At 50.2% G+C, this 17,462-nt stretch overlaps 6 protein-coding genes across 6 annotated transcripts, besides 10 other annotated features; 4 read left to right on the top strand and 2 right to left on the bottom strand.

Annotated features, from left to right (window-relative positions):
- Positions 1–3,039: 3,039 nt before the first annotated feature.
- Positions 3,040–3,074: a microsatellite.
- Positions 3,041–3,074: a microsatellite.
- Positions 3,075–3,392: 318 nt separating this feature from the next.
- Positions 3,393–4,250, top strand: midA (putative cell wall protein; the record flags this gene model as incomplete). The annotated part of the gene is made up of 1 exon (XM_001271099.1): positions 3,393–4,250. One exon carries the CDS (start codon positions 3,393–3,395, stop codon positions 4,248–4,250), a length of 858 nt encoding a protein of 285 aa, XP_001271100.1.
- Positions 3,532–3,584: a microsatellite.
- Positions 4,251–4,369: 119 nt separating the features above from the next.
- Positions 4,370–4,398: a microsatellite.
- Positions 4,399–4,439: 41 nt separating this feature from the next.
- Positions 4,440–4,474: a microsatellite.
- Positions 4,441–4,474: a microsatellite.
- Positions 4,475–5,229: 755 nt separating this feature from the next.
- ACLA_038880 (uncharacterized protein) lies at positions 5,230–6,172 on the top strand (the record flags this gene model as incomplete). The annotated part of the gene is made up of 4 exons (XM_001271098.1): positions 5,230–5,397; positions 5,606–5,659; positions 5,956–5,974; positions 6,030–6,172. The coding sequence occupies 4 exons, from the start codon at positions 5,230–5,232 to the stop codon at positions 6,170–6,172; spliced, it is 384 nt and encodes a 127-aa protein (XP_001271099.1).
- Positions 5,529–5,559: a microsatellite.
- Positions 6,173–7,121: 949 nt separating the features above from the next.
- On the top strand, positions 7,122–8,057 carry ACLA_038870 (uncharacterized protein; the record flags this gene model as incomplete). The annotated part of the gene is made up of 2 exons (XM_001271097.1): positions 7,122–7,710; positions 7,792–8,057. The coding sequence occupies 2 exons, from the start codon at positions 7,122–7,124 to the stop codon at positions 8,055–8,057; spliced, it is 855 nt and encodes a 284-aa protein (XP_001271098.1).
- A 325-nt stretch (positions 8,058–8,382) lies between these two features.
- pex19 (putative peroxisomal membrane protein receptor Pex19) lies at positions 8,383–9,726 on the bottom strand (the record flags this gene model as incomplete). The annotated part of the gene is made up of 3 exons (XM_001271096.1): positions 8,383–8,493; positions 8,557–9,386; positions 9,456–9,726. 3 exons carry the CDS (start codon positions 9,724–9,726, stop codon positions 8,383–8,385), a joined length of 1,212 nt encoding a protein of 403 aa, XP_001271097.1.
- A 1,032-nt stretch (positions 9,727–10,758) lies between these two features.
- ACLA_038850 (MDR family MFS transporter) lies at positions 10,759–12,645 on the bottom strand (the record flags this gene model as incomplete). The annotated part of the gene is made up of 3 exons (XM_001271095.1): positions 10,759–11,165; positions 11,222–12,290; positions 12,376–12,645. 3 exons carry the CDS (start codon positions 12,643–12,645, stop codon positions 10,759–10,761), a joined length of 1,746 nt encoding a protein of 581 aa, XP_001271096.1.
- Positions 12,646–12,933: 288 nt separating this feature from the next.
- Positions 12,934–12,953: a microsatellite.
- A 118-nt stretch (positions 12,954–13,071) lies between these two features.
- Positions 13,072–13,247, top strand: ACLA_038840 (uncharacterized protein; the record flags this gene model as incomplete). The annotated part of the gene is given in 2 exon segments (XM_001271094.1): positions 13,072–13,173; positions 13,182–13,247. Coding segments are annotated over 2 exon segments (168 nt in total).
- Positions 13,248–17,403: 4,156 nt separating this feature from the next.
- Positions 17,404–17,446: a microsatellite.
- Positions 17,405–17,446: a microsatellite.
- Positions 17,447–17,462: the final 16 nt, after the last annotated feature.

The raw sequence follows: 17,462 nt of genomic DNA, 5'->3' as shown, positions 1-17,462 counted from the left end.
GAGGTTAACACGCTGCTGCTGATTGATGCCACGGAAGAGACGAGGATTTGTATAGTGATAATAGCGAGGGGAGGGATGGAATTGTCGTGAGGCCACCGTTCTTGAGGGTATGTTTGTTGAAGGATATTTAGTAGTTTTGTCGTAACCAGTTCTCTCCTACGTTGAAGGAGGAACAGCACAAGTGGCAGATACCGTTGTTCCGAAGGAGACGCGCAATCGAATAAAGACTTGGATACTGAAGACAATAAGTTGCAGGAGAAAAAAAAATGAAGATAAAATTGAGATAAAAAAAATATAAAAAAATAGGAGATTAATTGAGCGCCCCTCACGATACCTGAATATTTCTCGTCTCCCCGCACTGGTGGTAAAAGGCTCTAGAGAGAGTCAGGGACTCATGGATCAGTGAAGCTTATAGAAAATACTGTGTAGTTAAAGTACAGGAAGAAGATCAAAAGGGCCACAGAGTGTATGACAATGTAGATTAGTTATTTGGTAAGTGTCAGTTCAGTCTGACACTGATATAGATAAACGGTATCAACTAAAAATATAGATAGATCTGTGAGAGTTGAAGAAACTGAAACTGGATAAGGGAGAAGAAGAGGCGACATTCCCCCCCATCAAGGAGGCCTTACAACATGACACGAGGACCAAGATGCGATACCAGCAACAAAACAGGACTGCGTAGATATCTAAGTATAGCAGTCTGGCCAGGAGAAGGGCAAAGTTTGATATCGTCAGCAATTTTACAGTCTTAGAAATGCACAGAATATCAACAGAAACCCGGCTTTGTGAGTGGTTGAACTGTCAATTCTGCGCCACACAAAAGACTAAAGCTGCATGGAATCAGCAGAGCCTCACAGTCACTCCATTCTGTTTTCTTCAGTTCTTTGTGAGCCACCACACGTTCACCCTTTCTTCCACCTTGTCTTCTGGTCTCCATCATTCACACGTGGGGGTTGGATGGATACTGCTCATATTTTGGATTCTATGAAATGATCTATTGAAGTGAAGCTTTTTATAATTAACCAATTAATTATCAGTTTCCAATATGTTCAAGCTATTCTGGCTCCGAACCTTTGAGGTGAGCAGCAAACTAGTTAGCCAGCTACTGTGCTGAAAGTTTCCTTTTGCCCTAGCTAAGATCTCTGACTGACATTTTGAATTTTTATAGGTTTGGCTAACTGCACGGGTATGCCTTGCTCACTATGCCGCGATATGACCCTGGATACTGATTGTTTTACAGCTGCTGGCCAGCCCGACATTTCACAGAATGGTGGGCAGAGTCCATCAGAAGGTTCAACACATCAGACACGGTATACCTCCTGAAGAAATGGGAGGTACCCGATTAGAAAGAAATGGTATGTGAGACGGTGCCAGACAGGTCTGGAGAATCACGCTGACGAGCTCTTCCTTTAGGTCCCGGTTTGAAACAATTCTTCGAGTATTTCAGAGAAGAGATCAAAGATCAGTTCAAAGGGAGACCATCCAACAAGTTCTGAGCGCCTATACCGCGAAAGTCGCCGACGTCCAAGTCGATGCACGATGTATTCTGATGATTTTAATGATACCCAACAATCGTTTTTTCTATGACCTAGCTTACCCTTGCTTCATGAACCACGAAATACCTAGACTGATGAGCTTTGCTCTGATCGGATATCAATTGGGCTGCAGCTTTTCCTTTACCGTGGGCTGTATCTCTCATTCTATCTGAAGACAAATTCCTTTGCGTCAAGCCGCTTTGTCCAGTCATCCATTTTCAGTGTGTCGGAACGTTGGCTTCGAAGCATACATACCGCAGGTAGACAATATGACTTGTTTGATGGATCTCGATTTTACTACACCAGTAGAAGCTTGGTATCACTCATTTTAAGTAAGCAGATGCACATATGCTTCAAGCGAAGGGCAAAGCCACGTTGCTGACAGGTCTCATGTCGGATCAGAACGAGTGACAGGAGGGAGATAGGTACCTGCATGAATGCGAGATCTTGCAGGCTGCTTCTATCTTGATGAACCCGCAGAAGCACATTATGATACTATCCAGGTCGCGTGCGTTGCTGACCCGATATCTCCCCAAACTTCCCAACAAGCATAGTCTGGGTCGTTCCACTATAGCAGACTCGTGTGCGCACTTTCGGCATGACCGGCACTTGTCCCTGAGCCTTAAACGGAAATTTGATGCACTTTGGCCGACGGAATCCTACGGAGAAGAGCGAATATCTGATTACCAACGTGGAGAGCAATTATACTGTTGCTGTTTCCTCCTTCGACATGGAATTTTCATTTTCATCCACCGTGCAATTCTGGGCTTGTGGAGGCATACATGAAGCTTTACAAAGTGAGATGAGTTCTATGAAAAGATCTCATAAGTCATAACCTGTAGAATAATATTAGAAGGATCGTCCTCCGATCCTTCAGTGGCATGTGCACTTATGCAGAATGAGTAATGATGCACCAATTCAGCGGCTGAAGCACACTGAAACAACGGCCAACAGAGCGTGACATTAATGGAAAGCGACTACCAGTGTTAGAGTGAGTGCCTTTAGTCCCTCTAGTCCCTTTAGTGGCCGGCGAGTCCCAAGCGATCAATGCCAAAAAAAAAAGAAATTAAAAAAAAGAAAGATCGACAAAACAAAAATTCAAAGGTCAGGCGCCCTAGTCCCGGGGCTAATCAAGATTCCTACCTGCTGATTGGTGTAACTGTGCCTAGCCTGTCTCACTACTGCTATGGTGATTGGATGGGGGGCTTTTAGCGTCAGCACTAGCGCCGGTCAGTCCTTGGGTCCGTCATCTGGTGTGGGTGGCATCGGTAATCTTGGTAATCGTTGGTATTGGGTCCCTGGGGAATGTCTCTGAATTTGCCTCCTTTGGGCATGGTTGTACGGTACCTACCTAAACATGGTACCCGACAGGACCGAAATCTATGGAATTGGGGCCCTGACACGCCTCCCTCCGATCCATAGTACTGTCACCGTTTTGTTTCTTTTTTATTTATTCTTCTTTTCTCTCTACTCCGTAACGGACTACTAACTAAGTACGGAGTTATTATTATTATTAATATTATTATTATATTATTACTGTGCTGAGTTTCCCTCCACTCCCCGTTCCCTTTTATCCCGCCTCCTTACGCTCTCTTCCTGCACATCGTGCTTCCTCTCCATTTCTAGTCGTTCGTTAAACCCTCCTTCGTCACTGTGTTTCTCTGGTGGATTTGAAGCGCCTGCACTTGGAACGCGTCAACACATCTCACCAGTCAGGTTCACATCGATCTATCTCAGGGAGATTCGAATCCATCTATCACACTCTCGCCCGCTTAGACTCCCAATACCCTTTCCACCCCCCCCCCAAAAAACTCGTTCAGTCATCAGTATCGGTCCACTTCTCTCTCGCCCATCATGCGATTCGCAAGCCTTTCGTTTTTCCTCTACTCTCTGTCCCTCGTGGCCGTCACGGCTGGTCAGAGCCAGGGAGCCACTGATTCCGTCGCCGACGTGACTTCGGCGGCCTCTATTCCCACGGCCTCACAAGCGACCACGACCTCGACGACCTCAACGACCTCGACGACCTCGACAACCTCGACAACCTCGTCATCCCAGTCCACCGAGACTACTTCATCTACCACCTCCCAGGGACCGACAAAGACAGATCCCGCCGGCACAACGAAGTCGGAGGAAACCACCTCGTCCACTACGTCCAAGGACACCACCAACCCTCAAACTACACCAACGGCATCTTCCACAAGCTCTACCAAGGATACGACGCCGGACACCACCAAATCCAGCGAAGGTACCTCCCCCACTGATAGCAGCAACTCCAATACCGCCGCGAGTGAGAGCGAGGTTGTGACGACGATTACTTCCACCCGCACCATCAACGGAACCCCAGTTCCAACCACCTACACCACGACTACTCCCAAGAGTGGCTCCTCCAGCGACTCTCCCAGCTTGAATGGTTCGGCCTCCAAAGACTCCGGCTCTGGTCTCTCTTCATCGCAGAAGAAGATCATCATCGGTGTTGTGGTGGGTGTTGGTGGTGCTATTGTGATCGGTGCCATCGCTGTGGTGGTCTGGAGAATCCACGCCAGAAGAAAGGCGACCGACCACGATGACGCCGCCGATCTCATGAGCGGCACCGCTGTTGGCAGTGGTGTGCGAGAGAAGGCTCCCAGCCCGGGTGCTGGCGGCACTCCATTCAGAAGTACTCTCGATCAGTACCACAACCCTGGGCCTGTCAACGCTGCGTCCAACTTTTAGATTATCTAGGTTGGTCACAGTAGGTTATGACAGTTTCCAGATGCCCTTTCGAGGTTGTACATCTGTATGATTATACGCCCTTTTCTCTTCTTTGGCGTCACGAGTGGGAAGCATTTGATTTTTCTTTTCTCTTCTTTTTTTTTTTTTTTACTTTCTGTTTCCTGCATCATTGCCAGCTAGGAGAATACCTTTTTTTTTTTTTTTTTTTTTTTTTTTTTTTTTTTGCTTTGCATCATCTGCATTTGTCGTTCGATAGATCGTCTGTCATTCCTTTTCCAAAAGACCACGCTCCCTTTCTTGCAGCACAGCTGCCTCATCCCATGACGCTCCAATCTTGATTCCCCATCATCGGACTCTTCGACATTTCTTCTTCTGCTCAGATGGTCCTCATTGCACAGCCCTTTGGCCAAAATTTTTGACATGTACCTATGTTTTTAATTTGAGAAGAAGTAGTAAAACCCACATTCAGTTCATACAAATTTTGTTGAATGACCCGTAGCCATCTCTTGGTTCGTAGGTTGCCTTTCTTCCAAACAGTCGTTTCCATGGCATTCAATAAGATTACTCCAAGCGTCTCCGGAGTAGAAGCTAGTCGCATTGCCAATCTGTCCACTTCAGACTTGTCCAAAGACCAGTCTCCCACGCCACAACCAAACGATAGCTGAATTTATCCGGCGCGAGCGCGCGAAGCAGGGATCTGACTCCTGAAAATGGCATCCCCAGCCGATCCCCAATCCCCGCTCCAGAAATAGCATATAGCAATACAACTATCACTATAATCCACGGGGAGAGGGAAGTATACTGAATGACGACATTCCCGTCTGGGATCTTCTATCCTCTACCTGTGTATGCGCATCTACTCTCTCCAGCAATATCGCAGATCAAACCCGAGTACGTCAGTCGCAATAGTCGCTCATACTCGCCATCACCGATCCTAGTCGGCCGACACACAACGCCTCCAATTCCCCGCGGTCACAGGATGCACAGCTACGCTTCGCTGCTGTGTCTGTTTGTCGGGTATGTGCCCTGGTCGCCATGGGGTTTCATCCACGGCGCGGTAGCGTTCCAAGCCGACCCGATTGGCATGCGGTATGAGGCGGCGGAGGCAGGGGAGGCGCTGTGGATGGCTAAGCGGCAGGATCTGCAGGTATGTCATTGCTCTCTGTCCTGACCGGGTGTTTGGATTATTTTTGAGCTGGAGATGGTGGGCTGATACTCGGGTACTTTAGTCGTTTTCGGGGAGTTTGGGAGGTGATGCACCTGCGGTTTGTGTGTCCCTTTTTTTTCTTGTTTCTTTTTTTTTTTTTTTCGCTCTATACGCGCGTCTTGCGATGGTGTTGATGGAAAGTACCTAGGTTACGCGGACTGGTGACGCTGAGCGGCCGTATGGAGTTGATGGGAATACCTTTGTATGTTTTTCTTCCCTGATGGAGCCGTGCTGTGGGTTTGCTGGGTGATTGTGCTGATGCGGCATTTCTCTCTAGACGGATTTTCAGTCTGCTGCTCAACGGAGGTTGGTTGTGCTTGTGACTTGAAGTATATTGATGGCTAAGTGCTTCATGCAGTTGTAATGCGCAGTTCGACTCGTGTCAGAAGGTGAGTCTCCCGACAAGAGATATGTACTCTTAAAGCAGGGAAACTTCACTGACGCATGCTTGGTGGTTAGACTGCGAATACGGATAGATCCGCATCCTTTTCGGTCCAGGATTGCCAGAAGCAGTTATGTATGTTCCCAGTGACTTCCATCAGATGCAATGCCGTCGACTAACTGAATCATAGCGAGCTGCATGTCTGTATCCTCGGTGCAGGCGACGGCGGCAGATCCGGGCAGCGATAAGCCCGCAAGTGGTACAGAGTCGGGACCTGCGTCTCAAACGACGATTCCGTATGATGATGAGTTCGATCTTGTGTGTGATTTGTGAGGGATATCCTACCTCGAAACCAGTTGAGCAGCGAAGAAGCAACATTTACACCCTCGACGAACGGCACGACATGGAGTGTCATGATAACAATTCTATTTACATCTTAGTTTACTTAATTTCTCGCATCTACTGTCCAAGTATTACTGTAACTATTGAGGAGAGAAATGAATTATTACTCTCTAGGGTCAAATACTAGAGACGCTTTTGGTATCTAAACAACGCCCGAATCCTCACTCTATCACCGATCGTGGATAAGCAACGTCATGGACAGTCGCGAACACGCCACTGAATTGGCATTCTTGCTGGACTGGAATGCTCGCCTCGTGTTGGGCAGCTCGTGGTTGAGGCAGGGATAGTGTACATCGATATGGACTAGCCACCCATGTTTCCAAAGAACCATTGCAAGAGCTTAGATTTGCTCAAGCTAGTTGACACTCGACAGTGAGATAGTAGTATTTATGTAACCCATTCTCTTTCAACCGCGATTCTAGTGTTGCCTCTGTACATCCTCCGCACTCCATGTTGTACTTCGTTCTGGTGTAGATAATCTTGCAGCCTGAGGAATGCAATACTTCCCGACTGGGTTTAGCCTCATGTTAAATCGCGTGATCTCGTGTCAACGCGCGCCTTACATAAGCACCGAGGGAATCCGCCTCCAACGCGACAGTTTCACAGTGGCTGGGGATTTGATGAAGATGGAGTCGAGCAGCCAGAAACAATATTAATAGTGCTGGAGACTGGAGTGCAGGCTAGGAGCTTGATTGACTCCGCAGTAAACATCTATCAGTATCATCATTAGCTTCAGAACCATTGTTTGTGGAGTAAGAACCCACTGTCTCATTCGTCTTATCCAAACCATCAAAACTACTCTGATCTCCACGCGAACCCGCCACTTACCAAACTTCCGCTTCCCCCAGTTTCAATTAATTCCCCCTTCTGCAAAACCATCATGTTCGCGACAATCCCACCCGTACAGCCATCCTCCTTCCAAGGGCCCTGCTCGTACTTCTCTCCCACGCATTCGTCGCCATTGTCACCACGCAGCTCGACCCTCGCCGCCTCTCGGCCGATGGACAGCTTCGCCTCCATACACCGCGCAAGCGACACCAACCGAGCAGGCTCGGAAACCCACCAGACATTCAACTTCTCCCTCTTCACCGACAACGGCAGTACCATCACCAACACCAACATCAACAACGCCACCACCTCCCCGAACACGCTCTCCTCGCGTTCGCGCAGCTCCCCGAGCTACGCGCAGCGCTACGCGACTATCTCCAACCCGCTTAGCAATGCGACGCGCTCATACAGCACTTCGACGTCGCCGTCGGCGCGCACGGCACGCCGGAACATGTTTCTCAACCGGATCAAGCAGGACCGCGACGCGGGGCGGTTCGAGAACCGCGGCGAGCAGATGATGATGATGGAGTGTGTGGCGGAGCAGAAGCAGTGGGAGGAGCTGATGCGGCGGCGGGCTGACGGGCTGGTGTGGGGGTATGCTTTGGATGAGGAGGTTGGGGATGGTGAGATGGAGCGCTTGGGTATGTTTTTCTTTTCCCCCCCTTCCCCCTTTTGTGGCTTTGATATGAAGGGGAGGACGGTGGCTAATTTGTTGGTTGCAGATGAGGTCGATGTGCATGCTCTGGACGAGTATGTTTCTGAGGAGCAGGCGATGGAGACTGCGCTGCTGGAGAACATGCCTATGCAGATGTACCAGAGTCAGGAGCAAGGACGGGAACAGGGGCAGGCTGGTCGAGCGCCAGCTGGGAATATGGCTGGGTTTCATGATACTGGCGCATCGTTTAGTGATGAGGAGGAGTATGACGATATCTTCATGGACTTGGCCGACCAGGGGCCACAGGGTCAGGACATGGACATGTCGACATGATGAGGTCCTGTGTGAGACTGTACAGGCGTTGGAGCCATGCATGGGAGCATTTGTTTATGGATTACGGCGTTTGGATGGTTGGGCCCTGGCGTTAGTGATATGGGACCGCACAGGTACAGCGCCTCAGGATCAGGGCTTGTTTTTGTCTTGCACACTGCACATAGCCATTATTGGCAGCGGCCGTGTCTTCATTGATGTAAAGGGTATCGACGTGGTTATATGTACAGAACATGCCAACAAATTATATGGTAACGAATCTAATCAAGACACCATGGGATTGAACCTGAAGAGCGTAGGTCGTCTCTAAGAGATCCCATCTTCCCGCTTATTGCTGAGGACAGCCGGGGACATTCGCGTTCCCATCTCCGAGCTCTCCCATGTCCTCCGGCCAGGGGTTCGCAACGAGCTCCTCGGGCGGACTGCCCAGCGCTTGCATCTGCAAGTTGTCAGCACAAAGTCGCGATATCAACACCAAGGGAACAAAGTGACAGCGACTAACCTCTTGCATTCTTTCCCACACATATCCCCGATGCTTCGGGTCCTCATCTGTGTACCCCTCCTCCTCGAACTTCTCCACGATCTGCGTCACCAGCTTGGCCTGCTTCTCATAGCGCTCCATATCCTCATCGGCGACCTTACCCCGGTTCTCCTTGAGCCACGGCCCCCACTTTCCATCCAGCTCCTTCATCGGCTCGTACAACATCTCCTTGTTCGTGAACTGCTCCATCATCCCGGCAATCATCTTCGTGAAACCGAGATCGTCATCGCCAGCCCCAGCGCCATCCTCCAGGCTCTTCAGCAGCTGCATCAGCACATCCTCCGAGAGTCCGCCCTCCTCAGTCGCAGCCGCAGTCGCCTTGTCCCCGGACTCTTTCATCCGATGAATCGTCCGCTGAATCGCATCGTTGAACGACTCCGGCGCAGCCCCAGCCCCAGCACCCGCGCTAGCACCAGCAGGCGCGGACGCAGAGACAGACGCAGTCGCCGCTGAAGCGGCCGCTCCCGCTCCCGCCCCCGTACCCTCCTCCTCCTCCGCCATAACATCCGCCAGCAGCTGCTTCAAGAAATCCCCCGGCGGAATGCCGCTCTCCTCGAGCTGTTTCGTGAACGCGTCCGCGCCCTGGTTGATCGTATTCTCGAACTCCTTGTCGTTCGCGGCGCCGGACTCCTGCGCCGCGTGGCCCATCATCTTCGCCATATCCTGCTCGAGCTGGCGCATGAAGGCGGCGTCGTCGTCGAAGTCATCGGCGGGGGCGGCGGGCTGCGCGGCGGGTTTGGAGAAGTTGTCGAGCACGTCTGGGGTTTTGTTAGTCTCTTTGCTTTCATGGCCTTGTCTATGTGATGTAATGTCGACTGGGGTGGAGTGGAGTAGAGTGTAGACTAGGCAAGGGGTCATACCATCTAGCTCGTCGAACTCCGAGTCCGAGTCCGAGTCGTCTTGGACGGTTGACGCTGGGTTTTGTTTCTGCGCTGGGACTGAAGCTGACAGCGCCGCTGGGGCGTCGTCTGTTGCTGATGGGGTCTCTGCGGGCGCGGATGGTTCGTTGACGTTGGAGCTCGTCGTCGGTGCTGGCTCTGGGGTGGGCTGAGGGATCGCTGCGGGGGCGGATGGACTCTCCTCGGGGCGTGGGGTGGTGTTTGTGACACCGGGTGTTGATGCAGGGTCCATTTTGTCGATTCTCTTTCTCTTTAGTGAAGAAACCCGGGAGCTCTCAAGTGATCCGAGAAAAAGTCGAGAAAACAGTGAGACAGAAGGAACGAGAGGATGTGAGGAAGAAGTGGGCTGGCTTCGTTTGCATGTGAACTGAAGAATTGTCGGGGAAACTTCTTTTGGCGGGGAACCGAAAGCCGACGCCGCGGCATTTTAAAACGGCCTGAATAGTGAATAGAGGGAAGAAGAGTCTACGTAGTAGTAAGATTGGGTGTATCAATACCCACTTGGGCGTTCTCAGGAAGTCCGATCACGCTATCATTTCGTGATGCTTATTGAATCGTGGTTCTCTTAGAATTGAATGAAGAGTATTCACGTCGGGAAATATTTTTTTTTGGTTGATCACAATCCCCAAGGGCTGAGGCAGTCATCTCTCCCTAAACCATCATCACCCTTCATCTCACGCATTTCCTTGGATACAGTTACAGTTTACAGATTCCAACAGCTTATATCCTACTGTCTGTCTTTACTTCAAGAACCTAACGGCTATCAAAACGCCCACAGAAGATGCTAGCTACAATAGCGCCAATCCACAGCCACGCAGGCACACGTCAGGCCGGAGAGCCCCAAGATCACCATTCTTATACCACAGGACGCCAAAGGCTGCAACTATCAACTTGGAAAATTGGAAGGTGTATATGCAAGTCGGCCGACAAAGGCTTCATGCCATTGGTTGAGCGTAGCATACAATCACCAGAGACTTAACATTTTGATACGATGTTTAGCGGTTTGATAGAGCTTCTGACAGGTGGCCAGGATTGGGAACGTATTATGTTGGTATAGAGTGTGGAGTGGATCTATTTACAATATGAAGGAGAGGAGAGCGGGGAACGTGAATCTACATGATTAGAAATATTAACAGAGGTGAGGGGATATTGAACACACCAAATGGGCCGAACCTTCAGAAGGGAGAGTTGTAGTTCAGTGCTCACTGGGCTAGACTTGCGTCCCAGCATCGCCGTTGGGCTTCATGGCCGCTCCCCCCTTGATTTATGCTGCAGTGCCCTTTCCAGGGCTTATGTCCGGCTTCGCTGGTCCTCCAGGACCACCTTTCTCAGCCTTGACACTCTTCCATTCCATACAAGCAGCCGCCACGGCACATGCGCAAGAAGTGGCCAGGGCTACGCGAAACACACTCACCACCGCTCCGTTGTACCCATTCAGGAACTGCGGCAGATCTTGCGGGCTGACATGACTCTGGACGCTGGTGACTCCGTTGCCAGTGATGCGGGACATATCGCCTAGGTTAGTGGATAGCTTGTTGCTGAACACAGCCTGATCAACAGCGAGAAATATCGATCCACCTAGAGATTGCGCGAAGAAGATCAGAGAAATGCCAATTGGAGCATCCTGGCGCGGAAGAACGGCCTGGGCCGCCAAAGACGCTTGTTGCATGCCTGAAAAGCATGTCAGAAGGTAATTTGAGGTAGATCACTGGCAGGGAAAGGTATACTCATTCCGCATCCCACAGCCCAAAGAATTTGATACCCAATCCATTTGCCTTCGCTGATGTTTGGAGTAAATGTCGTCAGAAGACTAGCCCCGATCGCCATGAGTACGGATCCACCGATCATAAACGGTGTGTAATATCCGATACGATGAATTAGAAACCCTGCTATAAGACTAGCTAATGCAGAGGATATGACTGTTGGTAGCATCATGACACCGGAGCTCACAGGCGAGGCGGACTTGATGGCTTGGAACCAGATTGGTAGATAGAAGGTAAAAGTCATCATAGCTGCGGTGACCATCAAAGTGAAGGCAACCCCGGCGGCGATACTGCGCTGCTTCATCACACGTGGTGGAATGGTGGCTCTATCCTGTAGCCAGATTTGAATGCCAATGAAAGCCACTAGCAGCACTGCCGCCAGAACCAGCAATGCAATGATACGCCCGTTGTTCCAAGCATAGGTGGCTCCGCCCCATTGCAGAGCAAGCAGCAAGCATACCACCCCGGGAATGAGGCACAGATTGCCCAAAGGATCCATTTGTAAGATCTGCTCTCGCACAGGTGTACCGGCCTTGCGCGCAGGGGGCATCTGCAGCACCAGTATGATAGCAATAATAGCCACGCCGCCGATGGGTAGATTGATATAAAAACACCAGCGCCAGCTCACATGTTGTGTGAAGCCACCGCCGATCAGGGGGCCTGTGACGGATGCGATGGCAAAGATCACACTGACAATCCCCGAGTATATAGGTCGCATATGTAACGGAACGGTAAAGAAGGTAATAATCACACTACCGCCAAAGATACCAGACGATCCCAAGCCTGCGATTGCTCGACCGATGATCAGAGCCGTCGAATTGGGCGCAGCACCACAGATAGCCGATCCGATTTCGAAGATGACCACTGCCGTCACAAACACCCATTTCGGATTGTAGAACGAGTAGATCTTTCCGAATAGCAGCTGAAAGGCACAGAACGTCAAAAGATATGCGCTACCGTACCAGCCGACATCGTCGATGGAATTGAACTGATCTGTGATGCTGGGGATGGCGTTGACGACAATAGTACGGTCCTGTCGTGTGCAAAGGCAGCGACGAATTGATATCAGTCTCAAAGGACTTAAGGGTGTAGAGACTTCTTGCAAGCAGATTTCTTACCAGTGCAGTCAAAAAGCCAGCGAGGTAAAGCGAGATGATGATCGAGTAAAGCTTGAAACCTCGGGGGTACTCGACCGCGGGGCCCATGCCAGGTCCAAAAGGTTTCCCAGTCCCCGGGGGGGCTGAAGGGTTCGGAGGGCCTGTTGGACCTGTTATAGCTTTACATATGCTATCCGCGGCGTTCTTTGTTGTGTCTGTGAGTCGTTCGGTTGAATTTGTCGGGGAGTTAAGATGCAATCCTTTCTCCGCCTCCAGAGACTTTTCCGTCATGGCTTCAGCCGTTGTATCTGGATTGTCTCCTGTCATCATAAATGAGGCATATAACGGAAGTGAAGGCCAAGGAGAGGCGTAGGACGAAGATAGAATTTAGATAGAGAGTGTCATGCGAAGTTGGAGGAGGAGGGATACACAATAGATACTTAGTAGCAGACATGTATCACCCGTAGCAAATGAGTGCAAGTTCATCTTAAGCAAGATACATAGCAGGGGTCACCCGTAAGATTTGAATAATAAAGAAGCTGGGAACGACAGAGGGAGGGAGGGAGAAAGAGAGAGAGAGTGTGTGTGTGTGTGTGTGTTGACTGACTGGGATGTTGTGACGCTTGTCCATGTGCGCGTTATTTTTTTTGTCTCATTCGCTCTCAAGTCTCAAACCCCCAGATAGCACAGGGGTAAAAACAAGACATACCAAGCATCATGGCTTCCCAGATCATCCTTTCTCTTGATCCTTTGATCAAACTCATCCAATGTTCGGTCCCCGAAGGAAACGAAGGAGCGCTGTCGGGATTTTCGGCCTTAGTGTGCAGGCTGTCGGGCAATCAGCTATCATCGAGACCGGTCCCAAGTCCCAACTCAACATGGCCAGTAATTAGATATCTATGGTGGCTATGCCTGGTCGACTGCAAGGATCGATACGACGCTAACTGGGAGGCATGGCTAGGCAGAGGTCAATCATGAGAGAGACTTGATCTGTTTGGATCCACAGCGTCACAGATGTACTGGTCCGAGCACTGATTGCAAGGGGGAATGGATAGGTGGTGGACAATATTCTCCTCTCGTCTAGATCGAACTTCTCAAATGCCCACCGGGTGTAGAAGCACAAGATCTTCTACGAAGGACCATGCGGCCGAGATGCAATGCATGAAGCACAGGCAAAAAGCCTGCTGGGTGGTTTCTGAGCAGCATACCTGGATTAAAACGGTCCTTCATAATGCTGGCATGTTATTCCTGTAAGTGCATCAACTAGAACAGTGGCGCGTGTCATCAATTGAACACCATATTGTACCGATGAAGCAAGAAATAGGTCTTCCACCAACAGTCACCAAGTACCTCAAAATGAATATCTCGCAATCCTTGAAGTAAAAGGCCTGAGAGCTACCACTTCGCATCCGAACAGTCGACGGTCTTCGATGTACATTGTACGCCGCTTTGAGATGCATATCGCTCTTAGCTCCTCCCCCAAGACTGCCCCGGTGATTGAAACGTCGTAGATGAGAGTGTTGACATTTCATTCCGAGGAACAGATTCAGCCGCCTCATCTCGCATTAAATTGATAGTAGGAATGTAGCTCTGCCCTGATTTGCATCGATCTGAATCCTTCAAGGTTGCGCTAAGAGAAAGACAAAAGCGCAGATAAATTCCTCGTAACGGGCAGGAGGATGGGATAGGGGGAATGGGTCGATTTAAATCGGTTTTGCGTATCCACCCACTGACTGGAACAGGGCCGGGGTGTCAAGGGAATAGGGGGGAAGGCCTAACACATATCTTGCAGACGTTAACTGAGCCCAATCATCTGGGTGTTATGGCCGATTCCACCAACATGGCAGCCTAGCAAGGGCAGACGCTGGTGAAGCTGCGATCGGCCGGGGGCTGCTGTTCATTCACCGATGTCAAATGTATCCAAGAGAGACTAGAATGTCGGCGATGTCGCTCGTTGACAGCAGAGGGATATTGTCGTGGCGAAGGTGTGGCTACAGTTGTGCTTAAAGGGTTGGATGATGTTCTGGCCGACATAATCATATACTGGGAGTGATCCTCGGCGCATATACCAATCACTCTACACAAGCCGGATCAAATTACAAGACCTCATGTCGGCGCACGAGAGGCTAGATTTGAGCGTATCTTGAACCACTCGTGTGCATGCATACGATGTCAGTTACCTCGAGATGCACAGCCCGGCACTCAAGCGGGAGGCTCGCGTGAGATGAGTTCAGTGCTGGGTAGCTTAGCCCCTTTCTCAAACGAGGATTAGAAGCGGAGCGATGATCAGCCTCTGTATGTAGGTGCTATCAAATCCAATATCGACCCCTCGTTCACCCCCGGTTCTACAGATCACAAGCGACGAAAGTGGTGTGGATATGACCGATCTTTCCAACGAGGCTGCTTCTGCGGACATTGGTGTCTCGATTCGCTGTTGGCTTCGGTGATTGACAGCCGGATCTGAGAGGAACTCTCTAGAGATCTAGACGCCAATTCAATGCTGATCAGCTATCCGACAGCCGGATATCTGAGATCGCAGATTCAAGACACAGGGCTCGAGTTTCGCAACATCATCAGAATCTATCCAATTCATCAATCTCAAGTCTATCATCCGGATCTGCCCCTAGTAATACCCCTAGGTCGGAGGCAGAGACGCCTCAATCTGAGGTGTCTGATCATGAGTTCCCGGATCTTGACTCTGCGGTAATCAGCGCTTCATCTGTTGCTCTGCAGGTCCGGTCAACCAGCGCCGTTCTCAGCGACTACTATGCGACGGCCTTCACGGTAGGCCAGGCGCCTCGGACCATGTCCCGTAAGCATCCCGCGGCAAATCAGAGCGTATTTGATACCAAGGGGTGTGCGCGGCCGGCACCGCATCCCGAGGACACGGAGGATATGAAGTCCCTAGTCCTACAGAAGCACGCAACGACCTTTCGGTTAATATCGGGGGCTCTTACTCCCGGGGGGTGCAGGCTATAGTGAACAAATGGGAAGGAGCGGATCACTTCTCTGTGTTATTAAGCCTTCAACTTGTTCTTATTTGGTTATGAGTAATTGGATATCCCTGTTAATGCATAAGTAACAGGAGAGACGGTATGCGCAGAGAGCATCAAATTTTGGATTGTGTTGCTTCCTGGATGTCTATCTACTAGATAGCTACTTGGTACAGTCTGAGCACGCTGAGTCATCAACTGTTTCTGCCCCTTGTTTTGGAGTCCGCTTTGTTCACCGCCCTTAAAATTTCATTAGTCCGTGTTTGCAATGTTTGACTACACAGGTCTAGGTAACTCATTCTGAATGGCATCAAATCTCAGGATAACCCATCGTTTGGTTCATAATCCAACAGCCCATATTCCGTCTGCGTCTTCGTCAGTCCCAAGCGGAAGATAGTGATACATGATACATCAGCAGTTCGACACTAACAGTGACACTAGCCCTGAAACTCCCGGAGTTGACCAGCCACCCCGCGGAAAACACCCCCCCCCCTCAGTCCTCACCTTGTAACCAGTTTAGTACTACGGAGTAGTAGTTCGTCGACAAAGTAACAAGTGACAGTCAACGCCAAGAGTCAGAAAAGCTCAGATTACCGGATCAGATGATGTCGGGCGCGTGGCTGATCCTCGTGATGTCACTGTGTCCCCTCCTTACGTGGAAGTTCCCTAACTAGTCAAGTCAGTCACTCTTCAGTAACGGAGTCTGCCTGGGTTCGGCGGCCTCCTACACTCAACAGTCAACAGTCGTGCGATATATTGGATTTGTTGTCAGGTCTGGTCATGTGCTTACTACCTAGTCACTACCTGAGGTACTGGGAATATCTACTCCGTACTTGTTCGGCGTTTGGACTGTTGGGGGTAATTTAGTCGAGGCCAGGTCAGGTAAGGACCGTAAGGTAAGTAAGGTTTCGAGCCGATGGAGCCGGTATCGGGATTCTTCTATGCCGTGGGCAACACCTGACCCTTTGCACTCCAGCGGCTTCATTGTACACTTGAGGAATTCTTTACTCTGTAACCTCGATGCTCGCTGTTCAGATCAATAATCAGAGTATCCGGCTGAGATGGTCTGGTGGATTGTCGAATTAAGCGAGGAGGGCCCGTTCCAGGGTCATTAAGGTAAAATTTTCCCCCCGCTACCAGGCAGACATTCAGAACCTGTTCTGTAAGGTAGTAAGGTAGACAGATACCTAGATACCTACCTACATACTCAAAGTAGGCACTGGGCACGGTATGTCTTGGCGGTATTGGCCAATACAATGTCCTCTGTATAGTTCATGGAACATGACCAGACTCCGTCTCGCCATCTGAACAGGACGGAACTTCTCCGCGGGGGGAACATGGCTGCATTGACCAGGTTGGCCACGATGGCAAAAGAGAGTGTGTGCGTACTCCGAAGAGAAAAGGAAAAAAAAAGGGGGGGGGGGGGGGGAATGACAACGAAGCACTGGATGAATCTGACCGGTCTGAACTCCATAAAAAAAGAAGAAAAAAAAAAGAGACCACAAAGGACAGAGGAGGAAGGAGGTTAAGAGACTAGCCCCGGCAACTGTCCTGCACGCTGGATTCTGGAATCATCAACATGAAGCTGAAGCGGTTCAGGGGAGGACAAAGTCAAAAACATGCAAGTGATGGGATGGCCACAATGGATCTCGTGTCAGTTGCAGTGGTCATCTCCCTCTCTCTCTTTCTCTCCACTTGTTGCCTGCTTTGGGACCTGGCGTCGAGGAGTGACTTGGACAAGCAGATGGACCAACTACAGGGGACAACCAACATTCAACAACAACAAGGTCCTTGAGAATCAGAATCAAAAGAGTCAAGACGAAGTAACATGAGGGTATCCATATGTATGTAGTCTTTTTCAATTCAAATTCTATTTGACTTGTTCCTCTGGGGCCTGTCTGGGGAATCCTGGGCTGGGTGCCTGTCGGCGAATGGTGATGTTCCGTTGGCCGAGAGAGAGAATAATGGAGATCAGGGGGGACATTTGAATTCTGCTAGAAACTATACGTAGAAGCGAGGTACTCTTAAGAATGCCGGAGGGACAAGACAAGAGATGAGGATAGGGATAGGACAGGATAGGATAGGATAGGATAGGATAGTAAAAGATGAGGAGGA

The sequence above is a fragment of the Aspergillus clavatus genome, genomic scaffold, assembly GCF_000002715.2.
Source record: "Aspergillus clavatus NRRL 1 1099423829802 genomic scaffold, whole genome shotgun sequence".
NCBI lineage: Eukaryota > Fungi > Ascomycota > Eurotiomycetes > Eurotiales > Aspergillaceae > Aspergillus > Aspergillus clavatus.
This window is presented reverse-complemented; position numbering and strand designations above follow the sequence as displayed.